Source organism: Labrus mixtus, chromosome 17, assembly GCF_963584025.1.
Source record: "Labrus mixtus chromosome 17, fLabMix1.1, whole genome shotgun sequence".
Taxonomy (NCBI): domain Eukaryota; kingdom Metazoa; phylum Chordata; class Actinopteri; order Labriformes; family Labridae; genus Labrus; species Labrus mixtus.
Window position 1 is genome coordinate 12,505,336 of NC_083628.1, and position 24,976 is coordinate 12,530,311.

At 41.2% G+C, this 24,976-nt stretch overlaps 2 protein-coding genes across 2 annotated transcripts in view; both read left to right on the plus strand.

Annotated features, from left to right (window-relative positions):
- The first annotated feature begins 1,227 nt into the window (after positions 1-1,227).
- On the plus strand, positions 1,228-9,634 carry tbc1d10ab (TBC1 domain family, member 10Ab). The gene is made up of 9 exons (XM_061060780.1): positions 1,228-1,510; positions 2,835-2,934; positions 3,262-3,369; positions 3,580-3,686; positions 3,776-3,890; positions 5,119-5,184; positions 5,401-5,590; positions 6,439-6,593; positions 6,795-9,634. The coding sequence occupies exons 1-9, from the start codon at positions 1,329-1,331 to the stop codon at positions 7,197-7,199; spliced, it is 1,428 nt and encodes a 475-aa protein (XP_060916763.1). The 5' UTR covers positions 1,228-1,328; the 3' UTR covers positions 7,200-9,634.
- A 13,412-nt stretch (positions 9,635-23,046) lies between these two features.
- Positions 23,047-24,976, plus strand: part of aplnrb (apelin receptor b) — a 2,158-nt gene continuing 228 nt past the window's right edge. Inside the window, exon 1 of the mRNA XM_061061586.1 lies at positions 23,047-24,976. This exon is cut by the window's right edge and continues 228 nt beyond it. Coding sequence (XP_060917569.1) covers positions 23,136-24,212 — 1,077 coding nt within the window. The 5' untranslated portion in view covers positions 23,047-23,135 and the 3' untranslated portion in view covers positions 24,213-24,976.

Consider the following 24,976-nt stretch of genomic DNA (forward strand, 5'->3'; position numbering starts at 1 on the left):
GTCTCGCATGGTTTAAAAAAAATTGACTTCTTATCTGCTTCCTCAATATCCGATTACCAATTTTTTATACTTATGGTAAAAATGACCAAATGAAAAAAATATATTTTTATACCCACTTTGCCCTGACTCCCTACAATTGCAAATATTTCACTGTTTATGTTTACAAGTTATCCCAGCTGGTACATATATTTCTATAACTGTCAATGAGAGCTCTGAATGTTTAAAAATCTGCAGTCTGATTCGAATGGCAAATTGAGAATATGCTTAAAAATAGTAGGCTATATACCATTTTATATGCATTAAAGGCCAACCTAATAAGCCAATTCCATTTACTGCAATTACTCTATTACATTAACTAACCCTCTTTAACTGTATATAACTGTACAATTACTACTGTGGAGCCACAAGTAAATTATAAGGATTATGCAAAAAAGCAACCTGGATGTGTTAAGATTTTTATTTTGTGACATACCTTGCACTGACATTCTTATTTTTGATATTTTTTTAGTACTTATTTACTTTGTATTTAATATTATATTGTGTTTAGATTTGCTAACATTGTGGGGTTTTTTTTACTCATATTGTGTGTTTGGATAACCTGCTGCTGTAACGCCACAATTTCCCAGTTTGGGATCAATAAAGAAATTCTATTCTATTCTAACTAAAGGTAAAACCAAGTTAAGTAAAGTGTACTTCTCAAGCCAGTAATGGGCACAGGTTAATATACTGAACACTATTCCCCCCCTCTCCTGTTCTTTTCATATTATTATGTAGTTGTAACTTAATATTTTAAAGTCCAACAGCAATGCCATTATAAGATCTGGATTTTTTAAAACCTAAATGGGCCCTAGGCTATGAAACTGATTTAATAAGTGTAAGCATTATGCCTGAATTAGTGGTTTTCAGCAGTAGGTGGCACCAGTGAGTCAAAGGATGCTGTGGATGTTTTGTTTACTTGCTTCCTTGTAGCCAGAAGCAGCTAACATAACCTACATTGTTGCTGACAGCAGAGAATCTGGGTTTAATAGCTGTGTGTCAGCTGACGGCTGTATGCTGCAGAGCTAATTCTTCGACGTAGCTGCGTTTGTAGCTTGACAAGTTAAATGTGTTCGCGTTAATTATGTGAACAAGGCGAACCGTTTTTGTTTTTCTTCCATTAAAAGCTATCGCAGGATATGTGTCTGTTGTGGTACCAACGAGCTAGCAGATAGGAAGCCAATCATCCGACCCACCGCGGACGTCTTCATGGAGAATAAGCTTGCGGTGGTCGTAAGTCTTCGTTATGTGAGCAGATTGTAGACTCTCGTTCAATGTTAAATGTTGACTAAATGGCAAAAACCGAGCAGGGCAATGGACTCGACATGCGGGGCAGCACGGAAAAGCTGACAGGTAGCGGGACGGGCGGCTTCAATGGGTCCGACCCAGAGGTACACGGTAACGGCGTCGTGGAGGAGACTCAGGTGGACAAGTACGGCTTCGCGGGAGGAGCCCAGCAATCCTCCGGAGACACGTAAGTGGAGCTTCATGCTGCTAAGTCTAAATCTGTTGCTACTTACACTGACTGAATGTGGTTTAAATTGTATGTTTGTTTGCTCTTGCAGCATGGGATTTGTGACCTTACTGATAGGCCTACTGATAATGTCAATAACCCCTCAGCGATATCTGGAGTCATCATATTCAATAATTACAGAGAGAAGCTGAGGACCTACAGTGCAATGTGCTGTCATGTGAATTGACTGTATTATGTGGAAGAAGGCAAGCAATTTATAGAGCCACATTGTTGATAGTTGGCTTGTAGCATCAGTTAATAGCTTCGTTTCTTATCACCTGGCGCAGAAATTCTTAACCTATGACCCTTAAAAGCAAAGGCATTTCCCCATACCTTGCCATAGGTTATTTTAACAAGCTGTGAGCGTTTCAAGACGGATTTTACCTTCTTAACTGACATTATTTTTTGCAGCATTAAGGCAAAGCTGTCAACTATAGAAAATGAAGTGGGGGGGGGGGACAGAAAATACTTTCTTCTAATAGAACCTGTCAATCCACTCTTGTAAAAGGAGCATCTCCTAGGTTAGGAACCACTAACATAGTGCACTGATTCTTCACAAGAACACATTACATTACGTTGTTATTACTATTTTAAAGTGTAGTTATTGAGCCTCTGCTCTGGTTGCCTTTCGATTAGATTTTCCGTCATTTAATCCTGCATAAAAGTACAGTTTGTGCTCACCTTTTTAGTTTTCTTGTATTGTTGCTTTCCAGATTTAGAGCAAATTGAATAACTGAACAAACCATGCTGCTGGGGTCAGTAATCTGCTGTAAGATTCCTATTGATTGTTTTATTTTTGGGACAGAACTGAATTAACCTCAGTGTTTGGTCTTCAGTCTCATTTCTTCAGCTATGTTACTGTGGTTGACAACTTGTTAACTTCCTTAAGCTACTGTTTGCAGAAACATTTCATCAGCTCTTTTAGTGTTGAGTGAAAGTGTGTGAACGATGACATGACAGTATTGTTGTGAAGTGAGATCACGGTTTAAGTTTTGTGTAGGATTAAGCAGGGAACAGAACACGGGGGAAAGTTCTCCCACAGCTTCCTGTTTTCCCTGTACTTTGCTGCCGTTGGCAAGTGCTTCACTGTTTTGTCTGAGGTTATGTTTCCTGTGCGGACAAGGAAGAGATGAGCCCCCTCATCCAACCACCACCACCACCACCACCACCCCCCCTCCCCCCCATGTCAGGGTTCCTCTATCAAGGAAGTGACACTTTACAGTACAGTTGATGTTGCTTTATGGAAAGTAATTTCTTTGCATTTATGTGTCTTTTATCTCCTCAGTGCAGAAGGAATACCTCATGAGGTGCTAAGGCAGCGAGAGTCAAAATGGCTGGAGATGCTCAACAGCTGGGACAAGTGGATGGCCAAAAAACACAAGAAGGTCTGCTTGATAAACTGCATATTAGATCTGGCCTCAACTCTTTCTCTCTTTGCCAAGGACATCTGGACTTTGCAGGAATTTATCTAATGTGCACTGGGCTGTTTTTGGAGCATGAACACAGTTACGTCAGCTTTGAAAAAAAAGGCACTTGCACTCTAAACCAAACTATGCCGGAAAAACCTGTATCCAGTCTATTATGATGTCAGATTCTTAAGATAATGTAGAAACGTTGACAAGCAGAAGAGATGTCAGTGCTCCTCTCTCCTGTTGTTCATTACTCCCGCCTTCGGAAGGCTCTTCAATAACTTTGCATGTGTTGAATAACAGGTGAAAGAGCGCTGTCAGAAGGGAATCCCTCCCTCTCTGCGTGGACGGGCCTGGCTCTACCTCACAGGGGGGAAAGTTAGAAGGGAGCAAAACCAGGGCAAATTCCAGGTCAGTTGCATATTTGTGATTCCTTCTATAGTGAAGTCCTTTTGTTTTTTGTTTTTTTAAAGTATGCCTGTCAGCCAAGTCAGAGTTATTTGAAAAACTGCTGAGTTTTTTGGAAATAAAAAAACATGAGAAGTAAATAATACATTTTGGAAAAGTGACTGACATTCCTAAAGAGTTAATCATTCCTAATGCATTTCTTTGGTGTTTTAGGAACTGGACGATCAGCCTGGGGATCCTAAATGGATAGATATTATAGAGAGGGACCTCCATCGACAGTTTCCCTTCCATGAAATGTTTGCGGCAAGAGGAGGTCATGGGTAAGCCTTCTACAATTATGCCCATTGGTATGTTATTATGACTGCATAAGGTTAATTGTTGAACAAAATGTAAATGTTCAAATATTCAGGCAGCAGGACCTGTTCCGCGTGCTGAAGGCGTATACTCTGCATCGTCCTGAGGAGGGTTACTGTCAGGCTCAGGCTCCAATCGCTGCTGTACTTCTGATGCACATGCCAGCAGAGGTGATTACACACTAACCAGCGTTTTCCCACGTAGTCTGTGCACTGTGGCACTGTTCGCTCCCACTCTGGTCACTGATTGTGTTTCTACAGCACACACCGCGGTCTGTCTATGCAGAGTGCCAGCAGCGCCACTCCGCTGTGCTCTGTTCTATATAGGCACAGAGTCTATTTTTGACGGAGTCGGCTGCAAGCACGCGTCAAGCTGAACAGACTAGATCAACCCGAGCAATGCACAGAGCATCCGGTCAATTTATAAAGATAGAGACTCACGATCGTATATTCCATCAGTCTTTGAACATTATGTCAAAACGGGCACAGAATGAACAGCAAAGCAACATGTTGTTTGCATATTTTTTTTTGTCTTTGCTCCTGTGTTTACAACTGCTTATGGCTTCACTCCTCTGGATTCACGCTCCAGAAACAGACCCAGTGGCGCTGACGGAACGCAGCATACGTGGACTAAGTGAAAATTGCGGTTTAGTGCCCCATCACACGTCCAGTGCAAAGTGTCTTGGCATGCGGTGCAGGTGTCTTTTCTATTTTACCACCTGATGCAGTCCCAGGGGTAATTTTTAAGGATCAGCTCTCACGTTATTTAAATAGCATATAAACTTGCACCCCTCTAAGGGCCCAGGGTTGTGTTGGTCTTAAATTAGGTGTGGTTAGTCACAAGGTGGCTCATTCCTATCCAAACGACTGCACTAAGAGCACAAACCTGGTCTGAAATCAAAAGTGTGGTGCAGCATGTTCCTGCTACTAAGAGGGCACGTTACGTACCTAGCTGTTAAAGGGTTAGGGTAATGAGAGCTGACACTCGCTGGTTTGAGTCATGTTACACCCAAAGCACACCTATGTATAAACAAGCAACTTAATTTAATCTCCTCGCACCCTGTGCCTCGCTTAGATTGTGCAGCGCGTAACTGGCTAAATGTAGTCGGATACGGCCCAAATAACTTTGCGTCACGCGCCTCACTCTGTCAAAATAGGACTTTAACAATTCCCCCTTTCTAAACAGGTTCACTCTTATTCAGACATATTTTTCAATTGCATACTCACTGTTTTATGATAGAGTTAGGACAATGACATGTCAAATAAAATGCCTTACATGCTCTGTGTGTCATTGTTACATGTTATTTACAAAATCACTATTTCTCTGTAAAAGTTTAAATTGAAATACCACATATCACTTTTAATGAGCCAACCTTGTTTAATTTTTTTTTTTTCTCAGGATGCTTTCTGGGTTCTGGTCCAGATCTGTGAGAAATACCTCCCTGGATACTACAGCACAGGGCTGGTAAGGGTCCACACAGACACACAAAGGGGACCTATATTCCATGTTGTGTTTCTTAAGACTGCATTTCACACCAGCTCCTGACACGAGGTGCTGACCAGGCTTCATAGTCTAGATAATCAGGACAATCACATTATGCAGAAAGAAGACCTCTGTTCCCTCTGTATCTCTCTCTCTCTCTCTCTCTCCACTGACAGCTGGTTCATTTTGCTCCCACAGGAGGCGATCCAGCTGGACGGGGAGATCCTGTACGCTCTGCTGCGGCGGGTGTCTCCTGTGGCCCACCGTCACCTGAAGAAGCACAAGCTGGAGCCCATCCTGTACATGACAGAGTGGTTCATGTGTGCCTTCTCTCGGACACTACCCTGGGCCTCAGTGCTGCGTGTGTGGGACATGTTCCTTTGTGAGGGTACGGCACGTCATGGACACGTACATCAATATTGTGCACAAGGAAGTGGTTTCACCTGCTGTGTATTTATCTCTTGTGCTCATCTGCAACAGCGGAGATTAAATACGCAGCAGGTGAAACCACTTCCTTATTCATAGCATTATTCAATAGCAGTATTTAGTTTTCCTTCAGGTTATGTCATGCGCTCATTATCTGCCTCTTTAACTTGATATACGATACACCTAAGCGTTAAGGCAACAGGAAATAACCAACACATGAAGCCTCTTTATTATTATGTTAAAATGGAGTCAGGAGACAGGACGGCGCCCTATCTGTGTGACAACCCCACCTTTCATGGTTACGATCCAGGTTTTTTTAATGCTTTATTTAAAACAGGCAGTCTAATTGAGATCAGGTTCAGATGTGTAGAGAAATAGACATATACAGTTTGAAGCATTTATGGACACAGGCATCGCAAGTTCAAGTTTTCTTTATTGTCATTTCAGCCATATACAAAGTACAGTGAGAGGATATTTTGTTTCTCTCCAGTTTACATTTTCTCAATTGTGATTGCAAGTATACAAGTTCAGTGTTTTAAAATGTTCAAAAGAAATCAGAGTGTGTAACTTCCTATGTTTGCAGCTTATTCCAATTTTGTTAAAGTAATCAAATTTACTTCTTCACTTTTCTTCCCCAGTGTGAAAAGGAGGTACTGCTTAGGTTAAAATATCCTGGGAGCTGAGAGTTTGAGTACAGTGTTTATATTGCTCTCAAGCAGTTCATTGCACCCTTATGGATGTCTCTTTGTAAAAAGGTAAACAAAAACAGCTGCTGTAACCGTATGTCGTCTGATTCTCTGCTGTCATCAGGAGTAAAAATCCTCTTCAAGGTCGGCCTGGTTCTCTTGAAATGCATGTTGGGATCCCAAGAGAAACTCAAAACCGGTCAAGGTCTTTATGAAACAATGGAGCTACTCCGTGCTATAAAGCTACAGTACATGCAGGAAGAATTCCTGGTGCAGGAGGTACAGTATAAATCCATCATGGTTGTTCTGCATTTTATTGTTCTGCCTCAGCATTTACTGCATGCTCAGCTATCTTCCTCTTAAACTTTGCCCTCCTGTGAGCAACAGCGATAGAGAGAGACTTAACCTGTAGTGTGCTGCAAACAAAAACACCCAGCGTTGCTCACGTGAATTACTCTCTTTGTCCCATTAATGTTTCAGGTGATTGAGTTAGCGGTGTCTGAGAAAGACATTGAGAAGGAGCATCATACTCAGCTCAGGCGCTGGAAGGAGTCCCGCGGCGACCTACACTGCAAGTCCCCTCCAAGGATGCACGGCGCGAAGGCCATCATGGCCGCCGAGCCGCCCAGAAGACAGGACCTGAGGCAGAGGCCCACCATCATAGTGGAGTCTCCCCTGGCACTACAAACAGACGGGGGGAAGGCGGAGGGCGCCATAGGGAGCAGAAAGACTAAAGAGGAGAAAGAGAAGAAAAATGCCTCCTCATCACAGGAGACTGTTGATCCTTACCTTCCTCCCAGTGACCCCTCACCTCTACTCAATCACATGACTGTGCAAGGGTCCAAAGAGAGTCTGAGCAGTGCTGAGCATGACACTTACCTGTAGCAGGGTGAGTGCCAAAAGTTTACTCACACAAATCATTCCACACAACTCGGCTGTTGTAGTCTAGACTGTGACAAATTTTAGTAAAGCTATTTTTACAAAGGTAAAACTCCAGGAAACAGTTGTTGAAATAAAACACTGTAACAGTTGGCAAAAATGCCCTTTTTTTTCTTAGACTACTAAGTGTCATTTTATTTGCACAGGCTGTTGTCCTTTATGGCAATTTTTTTTTGGCAATAAGAAGCGTAACGAAAATGTACCATAAGATTATTTTATATTTTTAAAATAGAATGAAACTGATACATGTGTAATTACCAGGGAGTAACAACAGATGGCGACAACGTGCCTTTTGCATTGATGTCAACAAGGTTTTTAGCCTGTGGGATTGTGAAGCTGTTAGCTTTATATGACTGAATTTATGGAGATGTGAACTCACTAACTCACTGTTAAAAGTTACTTCTGCTATTTACCTTTTATAGCAGAACTCTGTTTATATTATCGTAAATGAAGTACGGTCCTGTCTGAATTAATGGGATCTTTACTGGAGCACTTCAAAGTCTTCCACTTTGCCTGCGTTTGTTGCTATGTTGCCAATGCAGAGATTAGTATTTATCTTGCTTTGCTAGACCCACTCACACTGATATGCAGACACACAGATATGACAGCGTATCTGTTAGGGAGTATCTTTAGACAGTTAGGCTGCATTCAGGAGTTTGTCTTTGCTGTTGCTGAACACTTGAGGGCGTCCTCAGATCATCTCGCAGCCGCAGCCGTGACCAGCAGCATGAACTTTCTCCAGTTGTGTTGATCTCAGATGAAGGAAAGTGTGTAGGGAATATTTGCGCTACAAAGCCAAAGATTTTTTTTTAATATACTGAGCAGTTTTATCAATCACGTTGTGATACTGTATTTGACTGTGTTCAGTATCAGAGAGCTTTTCAGGTTTTTATTTATGTTGTGAGGAGATATGGCGAAATGTAATGTTAAAGCACTCGAACACAAAAGTGTTTTTTCACAATTGTGCTAAAGGTTTGTGGCCCCTTAGCCTTTCAAATATTTGATTTCACAGAAAAAGAAAGCTTGAGTCTTACATCCTAAACCAGGATGACATGAATGTGCTACATGGTGTTACCTTTTTTAAAACCACTGCCATAATGAGCTCAAAATAAAGGTTTCTTTGTCATATGGAATAACCATAGCTGATTGAAGGCTCTTGTGTAGGCGCCAGAATGAACTTGTAAGAAATCCAGTTGAGAATAAATTTAAGCAATAAAAGGTATTCAAAGTCGAGGGAGACATAAACCTTCAGTGGTGTAGTGGTGCCTAAAGAATTGGGTATACTCTTCATTTTTTTCCCCACAGTTTTTTTTTTTTTTAAGGGGCCGGTCCAGCAGAGTATAAACGGCCTCTGTTATTAACAGTGGTAAGATTACACAGTTGTAAAGTACTCGTCAGTTAGAGACAGAATAGGGAGAGTCATCTCTTCACCATCCTAGGAAACAAAACTGCAGCATACTACTGAATATTGTCAATCAAGAAGTGGGTATGCCCTATTGAGACTGAAAAATAAGTGGGTATACTCTGTATACCTGGGTATACTCTGCCTGAACTTCACCACTGACTTTAGGTGATGAGCAAACAGTTTGTGTTGATACTCATAGTATCTGACTTGTTTCAAAGAAGAAATTCTTGAATGTAATCATAAACAATCACCATTTAACAATCTTCTTCCTGGACTGTACTTAATCAGCAGTTAAAGTGTAATTGTACTACTACAACAACAACAACAACAACAACAACAACAACAACAACAACAACATGCATTGTGAAGTGTTTTGTAATAAAATATCTTTTTGTTTTTTTGTGATTTATGATAGAGTTAGTTTGTGATTTTTTTTAAGTATGTGCTGGGAGTTGATTGAGAAGCACTGTGTTCCTGCCACATCCCTGAATCTTTAAACAATGTTGTTCCAATCTGTAGCAAGAACATGCGCCATAATGTCACAGTGGGACAGGTTATGGGTTGACTTTCTACGTTGCGTTTTCTACACTGTCATGTAGATGGTGCTACAGAGCTCCATTCAGGGATTCGTATTACTAGTGACTCAGTCAGTCTGAAGGATACAGGCTGTGCAAGATGTTCTTGCCATCTTAAAACAAAATGTTTGAATGTGATTGAAATTAAAACTGATGAAATCGAAATACTAACCAATCAAAGCCACTCCAAAAGAAAGGTAAGAGACCCATTATAACTGAATTTAATGAGAACAATCATTTAGCCGGGGCTTGTAAATGTGCAACTTATCCATCCATCTCCATAGATACGTATACAGGACTTTTATTTCTGATCTTTTTTTTTCCCCATTTGATTTGATATTCCTTATCTGCATACTGTTTTATACTGAGTTACATTTAAATCAATAAAATGTGAAACTCTTGACGTTCGCAGATCCGTCTCCTATTTTGCCTGCCTCTTTTGCCTTTATGTAATATCACAGAAACTTGAGACAAGAAGAGCAGCGGAGCACAGACTGCACTGAACTAGCAGGGCTTCAATGCGCCCTGTGTTATCATTCAGCACCCTAACACCCGCCTTCACTCACCCACGCAGCAGCACACTTCCTCGGACACCTGTTTCTCCGGCTCTTTCAGCTCCTCGAGGAATTTGCATCTCAAATGGGGCAAATTCCCACAGCAGCGTCCAAAGAGCCTCACGCAGACATTTGCCTTTAGTTTCTCAATGGAGTCTTCTGCGTGTGTTAAGACTCCTTCTTCAGCTTTTCGACTTCTCTTTCTTCTTCATTAAGGCAAAAAATTCCCTCCTACATGTTCATACTATTTTATTTTATTGTAAGCACATGATTGATTGCATTAATATGGTTATTTGATTTCTCCTATACTTCAGCTTTGAATATTTTATTGGCAGGAAAGATGAACAGGATTTTGATTTATTGCACACAACTATCAGACAAGATGATGATTGAGATTTTTAAAAACTTTTCCTTCTCTTCCTCAGTGGCTTTTCTATTTCTAAGATAATCCATCATTTGTCTGATGATGCCTGTCATTAGAGCATTTTTGTATTCCTGCCTCCTCTCATCATCTCTGTTCTGACTCCACTATTTGTAAACAATGCAATCTTGTCCACCCCTTCCCAACCCAACTCAAACCAGCCCCACCCTACTATAAACCCCACCTGTCTGTCTCCCCCCGACATCCACAACTCCCGGACCTTGACTGTAGCGTGTGTAATGGGAGACTGGCTTTATGGAGATGTGACCCAGACATGCCCCTATAATCTCTCTCTCTCTCTCTCAGAAAGCCCAGCAGAATTTGTCGATTTTGTGGTACAATAAGCTGTTGCTGGGGAAGAGTTTGCAGGAACTTCACATTGCACTCATTGCTCCTACCATTTGTACCATCCAAATCACAATTTGATACACAAATAAAACAATTTACTGAGGAAATCAGGGCAACTCATATTGTTTGGAGAGGCCATTGCCCAATATCCATGTTGCTGCTGAGGCCATGTTCGGACTGAAACTGGTCCATGTTAAAAAAAAATTAAAAAAAATCACAAGGGGCCATGTTAGTGCAAACATGTTACTACAAGTACTGGTGAGAAGATGAAATATGATCCAGGAGTTCCAGTTCTATTAACGCTCCACATCCACGGGCTTTAAACCTCATCAGATACAGAAACCCTACACAGTAGTTTATTACGTTTGGGTCCTTGAGCCAAAGCAATCATTATATTCTCCATCGTGTCGTCATTATGTGATCAAACATTCTACTGGGAAACTTCTTTTGCACACATATTGGTCGACACCGTATAAAGTGAATTGTGATGCAGCAAAACTAGAGAAGCGGGTAAGCCCTCCTTTGTTGCAAATCTCCCACGTTTTTATCGTCTGAAGACAATCCCTTTCTCTCTAATAAAAACATGTTTGTACTTTTTCCAGCAGTCCCGTTGCAATGACTCAAAGGGCCTCAGAAAATGCAGTTTTGACCATGTATTGCTTTCTTGAGAACAGGACAACAAACAGAACAACAAGTGGTTTCCAAATATACTTTCATTGTTCACATAGCTGCTAATATTGTGTACATATGTGTTCTTCTGTGTAAACTGAACAAGTAAAGTCATTTCATTTCCCTATGTGGGATTGACACTTAACTTGTCTTAATCACATTTATCAACATTATGTTGGTACCTGTTGAGGTGTAAGCCAAATTGCATTCATCCCCATATTCTTGTCGGTTTTTAAGTACATCTGATCCTAAAAATAGGAACAGGAAATGCAGAAATGTGTCTTTGGCTTTGCCGTTATATGCCATAAAAAACACAAGGTAACACGTTTACAGACGATGGCACATTTAAAATGATTAAACACATACGAAAGACATCCAAATGTGAGTGAACCAGCTTCTTTCCACAGGCCGTAAGATGGTTACAAAGCTAACACCCTGCTCCTGAAATCCACACAACATGCTCTCTTTGAAATTATTTCCATAAGATATTTTATATTTTTTATGCCTCATTACACTATTGTCTACATTGCATGGGTCCCTTATAGAATTGCTTTTATTGTGTCAGATTCGTTTTTAAATGATCTGTTCCTAAGGCATGTTATTCAATTATTTGTTCTCTTCTCAGTAAATTTGTCCTAAGACACAATTTATTTCCATAACATTTCATGTTACATAGATATGGATGAAATGACAAAACAAACTTGAACTAAGTGTGCTTCATTCACGGTGGGTCAACATGTGCATCTGGGTCCGTTATTCACCTGTGACAATGATTCTTAACTGACAGAGAAACATCAGCAAACACACTGAGCTCTGACTCTCCTGCAAAACTTTGTAAACTTACAGAGGGAGTAATAAGAAGCACCGCCTAACTACAGACCTTCCTTCTGCAGTACTGCAGTATCACTCCTTTTTGGAAACTGTTTGCACTGCATCCAAATTATGCTTCCTGACTGCATCCAAGTAAGCATGTTGTACCCTGTTCGGGTTAAAGCTACAGATAGGACATTTTAGCAGGTTATGAAACTGACTGAAACGACACCATATCATCTATGAAAGCAAGCGAGACCAGCATCAAGACTGACTATTGTACATAGTTATGTTTAATGCCTGAAACCAGTGCCAAGGGGTAGGTGGCAGACGAAGTAATGAACTGCACCCAGCAAGAACAGCCGTCTTCATTTTTTACATTTACCCCCAGCAAATAGTTCCTTTGTCAGATAATACTGTACCACATTGTCCACAGGGGGCGCTGAAATCAACACAAACTGATGGATCCTCACAGGAACTTCAAGAATAAATCATCAAAGTTGATTCCAATTTTTTTCCTGCTCTTCATTTTGACTGTATGACTTTATTGACAGCTTACATCCCACACAAGTGATATCTGTTTATGTACTGTTTATAGTTGTTTATTGGGGATTGGCGGATAGAGTGGGGTGGATAATCTCTTGAGAACATATGTGTGAAGCGTCTGGGAGATTAAAGTCTGGCTTCAGGAGCTGAAAAGCTCCGCTAATGCTTTTTGGTAACGAAGACCCTTATCCGCGGCCTGCCATCCCCAATCATGCCCAAAGGGGGGGGGATTATATGGGGGAGAGGTCAGAGTCACACACCCCAACTGTGACAAGTTGATAATAGTTTAAATGGTCAGATTAGACTGCAGCTGGTAAGTCTTTTCTGCAGTTTGAGAATGTATGCGTGATGTGATTTTTGGCCTCAATAATTGTCTACAATCTGTGTTCTCCTTTTTTTCCCCACTCTCTGCATATGTGATGGCACAGAGGATTGGCACCTCATGGTTGCTCATATTGAGGACTTCTTACGTTTTCGGGGGGTTAATTCTTTGATGAAAAGTTTCAAGTAGCTGAGCTGCATGTGTGGGACAGGAAGCAAAGTCAGAGTGGAAGGTGTCAGGGGTCGGACAGATGCTCGTTCAGTGAACAGTGGACAGGATGTGCATGTCCTTTTATGGTTTTCCTCAGGATAACAGTAGCTGGACATGGAGACCCAATGATCTCAGATCCATCAGTTTTTTTTTGACACTGGGTTATGATTCGCTGGAGGAAATGATAAGGCACACCTGTTTGGTTTAAGAGGGGATCCCCCTGATCTTTTGTGGCTGAACGTCTTATGAATCATCCTCAGACTGATTTATGCGGCTTGGTGCACATTGCAAAGTAGTTTCATATATACATCCAAGTTATTGTCCCATGCTAAGGTCTTTCAAAGGGTCGTTTTCTTCAAAGAAAAAAAAAGTGCATTGTAGCAGGATTCCAGACAGGCATATGTGCAAAAGATTCTCCTGTAGGAATGATCCATTGGCATTGGCTGAGTTTCACAATACAGAAAATGATGTGCAACACTGGATACATGATAGCTTTAGGTCAGTGTAGAGGTAACATGTTGTTATACTTGTTATATGTGGTACTTGTGACATAAATGAGGGTAACATGAATTGAAGTGACAAATTGGCCAAAGTTGACAGCAGGATAAAGGAAAGAAAAGAAGAAAGCGGGATAATGTCAGACAGAGGTGAGAGATGAGTTAAGAGATGAAATGCGATGAGGCAAAATTGCAGTGAATAAAAACATTAATCCAGCACTTTTTAGGGTCATTTTATTTTCTTCATCATAATGATTGTCTTGCAATATTTCAATTATGACAGGATCGCTGTATCATGATATTACCGTCATTGTGGGCCAAGTATCATATATCATGTCGTAGTTTATCAAATCGTGTTGTATTAAACATATCTTGAGTTATCCTGTAATTCCCATCCCTACCTCTAACAGTATGTCTTTCCTCTTTCTTAAATCTGGACAAATTAGTGCATTTTCTCACATAATCACGCTTAGATTACTAAGTGTGATCTAATCTCCTTGGTGTTGTAAAACATCATGTCGTCTCATAATCTAGATTCTTTACACTTGATTTCAGCTTGTTTGAAGTCACAAGCTCCTGGTTTCACATTATACAACCTCAGAGACGTATCAGGTTATCTGTTTGAGGGACCTCGCAGTGACCTCTGAACTGCTCGACAGCCTCCCCCCTCCCCGACTGAACCACGATGTTGACTCCTTCCGCTTCCTGCAAAAAAAAAACAACTTTCTTCATTGATTTGTAGACGTTTCTATAGATTTATTTTCTTGTGCATGACTCTTGTGCAATTTTAACTGACTGCTACAATTTGTGTTGCAGTCAGTTAAAAAACGGAAAAAGCATGCAACAATAATTAGTATTGTTATGTGTCTGAGCTGTATTGTAAACTGTTGCAGTTTAACCTTTAAATCAATGTGTTCTATCAGTCTGCATATTTAAACAAGAATTATTGCAGCACAACGTATTAAAAGAAACCCAGCAGCAAATGTTTGTGGTTAAACCATTTTTGGTGAGATGATTACAGTAATTAAGGGCATTTAGGCAGTGCATGTTAAATGTTAAATGTAATTAAATTCTAAATCAGATAACAAAAGAAGAAAAAAAAGAACCACATTTTACTTTAATGAGAAGAATGAAATATCCTGTAGCACATTTTGATTGAAGCTGCCTTTATGCCTTTAATGGCTTGGGGTCCTGGCTACGTTTATTTGGCCCTGTTTGTGTTGCATGTTTATCTCTTCACCGGGGATGTTTGTTACCGCGCTGCCTCTGTGTCGCTCCATTCTGCCTCAATCTGTATTGATCTGAAGTCACTTCCTGCCATTGTTGTGTCACATCCCCACTGTCTCCTGTCTTCCCGTCCATCTAGTCCCCTCTTTCCCCGTCAAGGAAGCCTGAGGCTCACAGAGGATACACAGTGGGGGGTGGGGGCTGTTGCAGTAAAAGAGCGCGAGAGAGAGAGAGAGAGAGAGAGAGAGGGCTCTGGTCCTGATAAACCCTGGGCTAGCTTTAACTAGGACAGGCAGATACTGATGGTCAGCAGCAGAAGCACGAGCAGCCGAGATAACAGTCCGATAAATGTCCAGCAGAGTAAAGACTCAGAGGTTTTAATAAATAAGACATTAAATAAGTGGCCGATTGTGGAAAGTATTAAGCTTGTATCAGCAATTTTGAGCAAGCCTGCAGAGATACAGATCATTAAAGTTTCTAGAATGTTCCCGAATGATTAAACTCGGATTTAATCTTTACAACTGTAGCCACTGTTTCTTTCTGCAGTGACATCTGTATATCACATGTTAACTGCTGAGTTTGGACCATAGGGTTTTAAAAACAAAATCAAACAGAGAAACCAGTACACATTATCTGTGGTAAACATCCATCAAAGACTGATACAAACCAGACACAAGCTAACTTCCTTGTTCCACTTTAATCTCCTGTGCTTGTTGGAGTGTGCACATAGTTTTCCTGTCAAATCAATGAGTTAACGCTGATATATTTAAGGTATCTTGCATTTAGTCTATCTGTTCAGTTGTTTAAGTCATGCCTGATCATATAACTTCTAGGGGTGTTGACTTCAACAATATGAATCAATAATCACATTTACCCAGTATTATCAAAACAAAGCTAAAATAAAATCTGCATGTTTGTGATATTTGTCTTAAAATAAAAAAGATAGATTTGGTATTTTAAGGTCTGAAAGAGTACAGGTAAAAATCTTTTATTTTAAAAGTTTTTATAACATGTAAATGTAAATGATTTTATTAAACAGGTTTGTTTGTAATCTCAAACATAGGCCTGCAATTGAGTCACAAAGAAATCCAGTTGTAGCAAACATCTGTGATATCAGCTGCAGATGCTGTTGAGTTGCCAGAATAGTCAACACAATTTCCAAACATAATAATACTTCTGATTTCTATTCCCACATACTTCTCATGTATGTATGTTCAGCAGTAGAACTGCCATCATTGTGCCATCAGAAATTATTGTAAGAGGGAAAATGTAACTACTATAAAAAAAATTCATTTGAAACATCTTTAAAAAATGTTTGCATTGTTTTTTGCATTGTGGTTGAAGTGTGTCAGTGGGTGTATGCATGAAACAGAGAAAATGGGATGTGTTTGAACACACCGGCAAGTGACCTCATAGTCTGTTATAATTGAGACTAATGACAAAAGCATATGGGCGTCAAGACCTTTGGTTTGAGGTTACAATAGCTTATTGTATTCCATCCAGAGTTTTCATGGGTGTTACATACACTCAGTGAGCTTGCAGGATTGTGGAGTGTGTTTTGTGCATGTGCACGTATGTATATGTATGTGTACACTTTTCCACCCAGAAACTAAACTGGAGGTTTGTGTTTCAAAACTATGTGAAGTTCGGACAGCCATAAAAATCTATGAAACAGTTCATGTTACATGTGGAGGATAAATGACTTCAAAGCTGCTTAAATCCGGCAGTGCTTTAAGAATAATTCACACAGTATCCAGACAACCTCCTGTTCTCTGGACCATCCATGATTCACACGATTTTCTGTACAATGTCAGTTTTATTTCCAGAGGAAGGCGTGCAGCAGAATAAAGTTTCTCGCCTGGTGGATGTTCCCCACGGGAAAGGGGGAGACGTTGGTGCAGGTTTTAAAAATGCTGTTTCCTGTTGTTAAGACAGCAGGGGACCTCGACTTTATCTCCTTCACAAATGATTTGGGTGGTTTGTTTATCTCAGGATATTGCTGAAAAACGTGTAGCTTGGGACGCTGGTGGTGCAGTGGTTTGTGCGCGCTTCCCATGTATGGAAGCTGTAGTCTTCCAAGCGGGCGGCCCAGGTTTAAATCTGACCTGTGGCTCCTTTCCTGCATGTCGTTCCCCACTCTCTCTCTCTCTCTCCCATTTCTGACTCTATCCACTGTCCTATCTCTCAAATAAAGGCACAAAAAGCACAAAAATAAACCTTTAAAAAAAACAAAAAAACTTGTAGCTTGTGTGAAATTAAGCCTGCAGTTCCCTCAAAGTATGTAATAAACAAATTAAATGGAATTTGCCAAAATTTGGGTAAACAACAAAAAAGGTTCTCAGCATATTCCGGTTCTTTTGCTGGATTTCGTTGCTAACTTGTAACTCGTAGATTTGGTTTCATCCATATAGAGAAGTCCAGAGCAGTTCTGACAGCAACACAGATTAATTGTTAAGTGTTTTTAAAGTTGAAGCAAGTAAATGCAGCATTGCTCAATTATTTGGTGGTCAGTGTTTGCAAACTTCACTTGCTTTTCCTTTTTTTTCTGTTTTTGTCCAACTGTCACAATATGGATTAGCATATCACAAACACAAGCGTTCGATGTCAGTATTACAAAAGTAAAACTTAAACACGAGAGAAGACGTTTTATACAAACAGAAGGGTGGTACACATGAAAGTAGCGAGTAAGGCAAGCAAAAATAAGAGTTGCCAAAAAAGAGAAGCAAATCCTAACATTAGCTGAGTGAAGGGAAATGGTTACTCATTCTGATGTTGGCTCACAGAGGCCAAGCACACTCGGAAAAAGAACATGCTGGCCTATCTGAAAGAGTTTTACTAGCACAGCAGGAACTAAGCCAACATATTTATGTTTAAATGTGTTTAATGCTCACAATCTCAGTTCATGCGTGAGCATGCTAATATTAGCTAACTGAAGGGAAATGGTTAATCATTCAGGTACTGGCTCACAGACAGACACACTGCCAAAACTCTAAAGTCGCAAAGTTTGGTAACTACTGGATAAGTTACTACATACTGTACAGAGAACTAAACAAACTTGTTTATAAGGATATAAACTGAGACTGTCACCGTTTATAGCGTAGCACCTTAGGATGGTAGGCTACTAGTTTCTCTTCATCTGTTTCCCTTGAGTCTCTTCATCTCTTTGCTTTATGTTTAGCATGTTGTATGTAATCCTAGTTTAATTGTGGATATGTCCCACAGCAAACACACAAGACGTTTTACTGTTCTTTATCTTAAATTGAAGAGCCCCCCCATCCTCCACCGTTATTTTCACCAATGAGTGCAAGTGAGGGCTATTTATACCTTTTTGTGAAAGCTGTATGGGATTTCCCTCCTCTGTCCTCAAGTTCACAGCTGATAAATACTTTTGGTCAGTTGCTGCTGGCAGAGAAGACAACATGTTGAAAAGCAGGAAGATTTATGTCAACAGAGTCCCCCGGTCGACTGATCTACAATCAGAAAACAAAAAATGGACATCCATGTGTGGGTTCACTGCTCATTCAGAAACACTGCTGCTATTCTACATGTAGGCTAAATGACTTTCAGTTCTTCAAAAAACATTTCAGGAAATTAATGTTTGTGTGCCACATGGGGTAAGACATTACAAAACAGCAGCAATACTACTTACTCACCTTTCAAAAGATCCATTGGAATGGTAATGGAGTAATACATGAGACCCATTGCTTTCTTAAGAACTTCTTTATTTTCTTTCTTACAAACTTCCTTATATTCTTACTTATGAACTTCTCATATGCTGTATAGGGCAGCCTTTTATCCCTATATAATAGGCCTATGCATATGCCTTAGGGGGTGTAAAATCATTGACTAAAGGACTAAAATGTAATTTCAATACATTATAATAAGCATGTTTGTCAACAAGTTGCGAAGAAAATTAGGAAGACATTGAAAAACTTTGCTTTCAAGAATCGAATTTCTTCTTGTGATTTTTCTTACGAGAAAACACAAGAGGAAAGTTAAAAAAATAAATAATATTTTTTCATGAATATCAAATCATCTTAAATTTTGTCTTAAGACTGAAGTTAAGAAGAACTCAGCACTTAAGAAGTTTCTTTTTCTTGAATCCGGCCCCAGGAGACCAAATGTGCCAAGATCTTGCTGATGCAAGCGTTAAGCTACTAGAATTGCTGTGTTTTGGGAAAAGGACTCTGAAAAGTTAAGGTCAGTTCTTTGCAAGTTCAATTTCCTGGAAATCCAACGACTTTACATGATGGGACAAATATGCTGCTGCAGTAAGTAAATCTGACATGAATCTAACAACTTGACTTCAGCCCAATGTATCGCTTCTGTTTGCATAGTGACTGACATGATCAGAGATAACACGATTGTTCCAGTGATTACAAGACAAGTTTACGTTCATCAAAAATAACATGTATCAACATGATGTATAAGGAGACACTGGAAGAGAAAACGTTATCCAGGCTAAGATTGCAGGAGTTAGGGATTGATTTCATTCATCATCCCCTTTTGCTTTTTTAAGAGAAATACGTTATCTGGCATTGCTTGGTAGTATTGACTGTCAACCCAGAATAAAGGCTTTGAGATTTGCAGATCTAGTCTTAAACCCTCCCTGACAGGTTGCAAACCCAACACAGTTGCTCCTACAAAATCTAATTCAATTAAGTAGGTCTTACCTCTGGTTCCGGCCAAGTATCACAGTTTGATATCATCCGCTATTCTTGTTTACATCAGCGTTACACCAAATTAGAGATAACATGAAATCAGGGGTTCAACGTTGACCATATTCTGTAGTGATCCGCCTTTCTTTTCATATTTTGTAGGGTGTCCATATATGTCCCCAGTGCAGCTTGACATTCATGGAACCAGCTATAAAGCTTAACTGGAGTCCCTTTAGTCTTCATTGGGACAGTGAGAAATGCCGTAAACCTCTCCCATCCTTTTGCCCTTTTAGTCTAACAAGCTGGTGTTAATCGCTGCAACGTCTGTGACTTAAAGGGAGAATTGCGAAGTGAAGCAGGCGGTAACAACGGCCAAATGTTCTAGCTTTCCAGCCAGGCTGCAAGCATTGATTTTGACAGCATTCAGATAGCTAAAATTGCATATCAAACCGCTGATCTGATTGGCAATGTAATGTAATGGTGCTGCTCAGTATTTGCCCAAGGGTCTGTTTATCATCAGAGCTGTCAAGCTGCGTTCAGGTCAAAACATGTGATATCATGACTTAATAGTTGAGCTTGATTCTGACTCAGAGTTTGTCACATTGGAAGCAAAAGCCTCGAGGAAGCAGCTGTCTCAGCACAGGGGGGGGGGGGGGCGCATGTATGTGGTCTGTGACAGCTTAGCACACATCAAACAACTGTCGACCCCCCCCCCTCCCGCCAACCCTCACACACATCTAAACAACAAGAACACACACTTAGAGCTGTTTTGGCGCCGAAAGTATCACCAAAAAGTGTCTCATAAACGCGCAAGGTCACGATAAAAGGTAAAAAAAAAACAGGCAGCTCCGCAGACAGACAGTCACTGTTGTGTGTGTCTCTCTCTGTCTTTGTGTAAGTTATCAGAAGCCCCAACTTGTTTAACTCAATGACTGACTCATCGCTGACACATGACAGGCGATGAAGGATGGACAACAAGCTTTTTGGGGCTGTTAAATAAGGGCACCAAGAGCGAGGGATACTGCGGTGCCTCCATGGTGTGTGGTTTACAGCACAGGGCCACACATGAGAGGACAGCAGCAACAGTGACAACATCAATATGAAACACAGGTGGGCAATTTAGAGGAAAAACAAGAACCAACATTGTGGAAACTGGGTCTCTGGTATGCAGGGTGAAGTGATGGATGTTCTTCAAGGAGATAAAGCTTTTTTTTTCCAATTGGAACTTGTTGTCACCCCTGAAGGCTTACAGTGGAGAGAATTTAGATTTTAGTGTCATATCATGCAAACATGACATTGGATTCTCATAAGTGTTATTGTAGACGGTTTTGTTTCTTGTTTTTCTTGTTTCATATCCTGTCCTGTAAAACTGCTTCTTAAAGGCTGATTAGGGGATTTTGGGAAAAACAAGTGGGTGGATTGATGGGTTCATCAAGGCCTGATGTTTTATTTAGCTGTATTTTCCCATCCTCACATAAACTAAAAACAGACTCGTCACAGGGCAGATAGGAAGCTCGCTTTGATTCAACTCACTTTGCCTTTTTCCTGTTTCGGCCGGAGGGACAAAGAGCTGCTGGAGGGACGATTAGGCGTAGTAAGAGAGGACACAGTTCAGGTGGAGACACACAAACAATCGGATCAGTTTGATTACCTTATACCACAAGCATCACGCATCACAATAAATCTGGCAACAACAAACATCTCCGTTAAATGACGTGGGCAGAGGGCGAGGGAGAAGGGAATCAATTCTCATCTGCATAATCAGAGGAAGGAGGAGATGAGCGCGGACGGAAGAGGAGGCAGAGGCAGAGGAATGGAGGAAGGGCTCAGTGGAGGAAAAGATTGTTGAGTGAAACAGTAGTTGTGTCTAAAGGTCGGTGCCCTGGCGCCACTGCTGCTGCTCTGCTGAGAGACGGAGCGAACTGAAGACTGAGCTGTCCCACCTGGACCAACAGATACACCCGACAGACAACAGAGAGAGGAGTGTTTGAACACTTACCATAGCACAGTTTGTTTCCCCTGTTGTAGTTTAAGAGTTTAAAAAAAGGTATCTTATTTAACACTGTCAGGAAGCATCACAAATATCCGTCCCCAAAGCTATGCATGGTTATATTTGCATACAAACACTGGCAGTGGTTTTTGTGGTTTCAACATATAAATTACACAGAAATATGCCAGATGTTCAGTGCATCATCTTATTATACACATCACCAAACATTCTTTCTGTCTTGTTCTTTGAAACTGGGTTTGTATTTACATTTTGTGACATGAAACAAAACCCAACTCAAGTTTGGATTGTTTCTCAAGCAGGTTTATTGTGTCATAACTTTGACACTTATGCCTAAAAGATCAGCTTTGTTGTACTCTTACACACCATAAGCCAGCTATTCTTCTCCTGCAAGTACTAATCAAAAAAAATATCATGTTACATTATTCCCTCCGAGTTTTTTTTTTTTTTAAAACAAAGCATTTGACGTTTAAAAATGACTTTTTGGATGTATTGCATTTTAAGCGTTTCGTAGCATTAACTTCTCTGTTTATATCATCTACTTCCCCCTCTCTGAGGTAATGTGAATTCATGTGTGGCATACTGTTTCATTTACGTATTCATACATATCTTTTTATTTTATCTTTGAAAAGGGATTCCTAAATGCGTGATGTGATTTATTTTTCTTCTTAAAAATCATTAATGAAAAAAACAAGACTGTGATTAAAAAAAAAAAAAAAACATTTCCTTCAATCACATTGTGACCTGCATTCTTCTCAGTCTGTCCTATTAAGTTCAAATAGACTTTTAAATGTAACTGAGGGATACTTAACAGTAATGCGTGTCAACATTGTGTATATTCAATCAAAGTCGAGAGGTCAAAGTTTGTTTGTAGAACCTGAAGTTCAATTAAGCAAACCCTATCTTTGTTTTGATTTCAGTTTTTTAGTTCTACTTGTTTGAGCATGTACAGACATGAAACAGCCAAACATACAAACGTAAATTGAGCCCTGTTCCTATTTAAACAGAGTGCTACTTCCCTGAAGGACTCTCAATTCATATTGAAATTGAGTACTTCATGAAACTTGTCATGCCCAGACTTGACTTGCGGGCCACAGTCAAAACATGTCTGATAAACTTCAACTACTGAAATAATAAAAAATAGTGTTGCAATAGCACTGGTGTTTGAGGTGAGTTGGAAATGTAGTTTTCATGATTGTTAAATTGTGGAGATAATTTCATTTCGCCTCCTTATATCTTGTCCTTGTTCATAAAGTGTGCAAGAAAAAGTAAGGGATATCATCTCGTATAAAGTATTGGGACTTTTACCAAACTTTAAAACATTTACAAAATTACGTTTATTAAAGTTGCTTTACAATCCATTACATAGTGAGGGACACAAATTGAATGAATGGGGAGAAGTGGGCGTGTGTGCAGTAAAAGAGCATGTTCTTCACAGCCGAGAGTAGGAGGGCAGTGGGAGGGGCGAAGGGGGAGTTCTGGGAGGGTACAAGCCTGTTGGGGTATATAAAGGTGGGCAGATTTCACATGTAGCAACAGACTTCAGAGCACTGACAACTTCTGTGGAACCTAGCTGCATCATACATTTCTGTTTCTTCAACAAAGGTGCGAAAAGAGAAGAAAAGAGACAGAATGGAGATGGAGCCAACTGAAGGGCCCTATGAATACTACGACTACGAGGAGACAGAAAACTCCACCATGTGCGACTATTCCGAGTGGACGCCGTCATACTCTGTCATCCCGGTGCTCTACATGCTTATTTTCATCCTTGGTCTCTCTGGAAACGGGGTGGTCATCTTCACTGTGTGGCGAGCCCAAGGAAAGCGGCGAGCTGCTGACGTCTACATCGGCAACCTCGCACTGGCCGACCTCACCTTTGTGGTCACTCTTCCTCTGTGGGCTGTCTACACCGCCATGGGCTACCACTGGCCCTTCGGAGTGGCCCTGTGCAAGATCAGCAGCTACGTAGTCCTGCTCAACATGTACGCCAGCGTCTTCTGCCTCACCTGCATGAGCTTTGACCGCTACCTGGCCATTGTTCACTCACTTTCCAGCACCCAGCTGCGCACCCGCGGCCACACACAAGCCTGCCTCACAGCCATCTGGATGCTGTCCGGCCTCCTGGCAGCCCCAACTCTGATCTTCCGCACAACAAAATATGACCAAACCAGCAACCGCACATCCTGCGCCATGGACTTTGACCTGGTGCTGACAAACAAAGAACAAGAGAGCCTGTGGATCGCCGGTCTCAGCATCTCCTCCTCAGCTCTCGGCTTCCTTCTACCGTTCTTGGCAATGATGGTGTGCTACGGTTTCATCGGCTGCACTGTCACCCGCCACTTCAACACCCTGCGCAAAGAGGACCAGCGCAAGAGGAGGCTGCTGAAGATCATCACAACACTTGTGGTGGTGTTCGCTGCCTGCTGGATGCCCTTCCACATCGTGAAGAGCGCAGACGCCCTCTCCTACTTGGACCTGTTCCCCGCCACCTGTGCCTTCCTGCGCTTCCTGCTACTGGCTCACCCATACGCAACCTGCCTGGCCTATGTCAACAGCTGCCTCAACCCTTTTCTTTATGCCTTCTTCGACCTGCGCTTCAGATCCCAGTGCCTGTGCCTACTGAACCTCAAAAAGTCATTGCACGCAAGCCCTGCCAGCTCCCTGTCATCGCAGAAGACGGAGGCTCATTCTCTGGCTACAAAAGTGTGACGACAACTGAGCGCCAAGAGACACTCTGGGAGAAAGAGTTAAACAATGCAGAACACTGCAGATAAATCAAGACTTGACAGTGCTTGGCGTGCCCAAAGATTGTCCATGGTCAGTTCCAGGGTAACCCCTTTGTTCCTCTCAGACACTGTGGACTGCTTTGGGCAACAGTTGAGGTTGAAGTTTTGGGGTCTGACCACACAAACTCCTGCTTGACATTCAGTAACATGGCAGAAAAACTGGACCTCTTAAGACAAGGCAAATGGCAGCTCCACACTTCTTCTTTTCAGAATAAGTGGAATGTATTGTTGGAGGACCTCATGCTCTTGTGTCTCTTGGTTCTCCGATTGACTTCATGCAAGAAACCAGGCTTTGAACTCCGTCCTTAAGTCCTGCTAAAATGTCTTACTCATGCCTTTGCCCCTGCTGTTCTTGTTTTCATTGTAAGCACTTGAAGTGTGATCTCTATCAGACTACTCAACCCTCCAGCTCGGTCCGTAGAATCACAGGCAGCAGTTTTGTGTGTGTGTGTGTGTATGTATGGTAAGGGTATTCCAGTCAGTAAGAGGTGTTGTAGTCTGATGAGGGTGTTGTAAGGAGAGACGGAGATAGTGGGGTGGGTTGGGGGTGGAGTGGAGTGGTGGGTCCCAGACAGACCGACAGATGGCAGCTGATAAATGTTTTCAGGCTGGTGGAGTTCCCAATTAAAAGGTGACTGCTTTGACAGCCTGCCTGTATGTGCGTGTGTGTTTGTGTGTGTGTGTGTG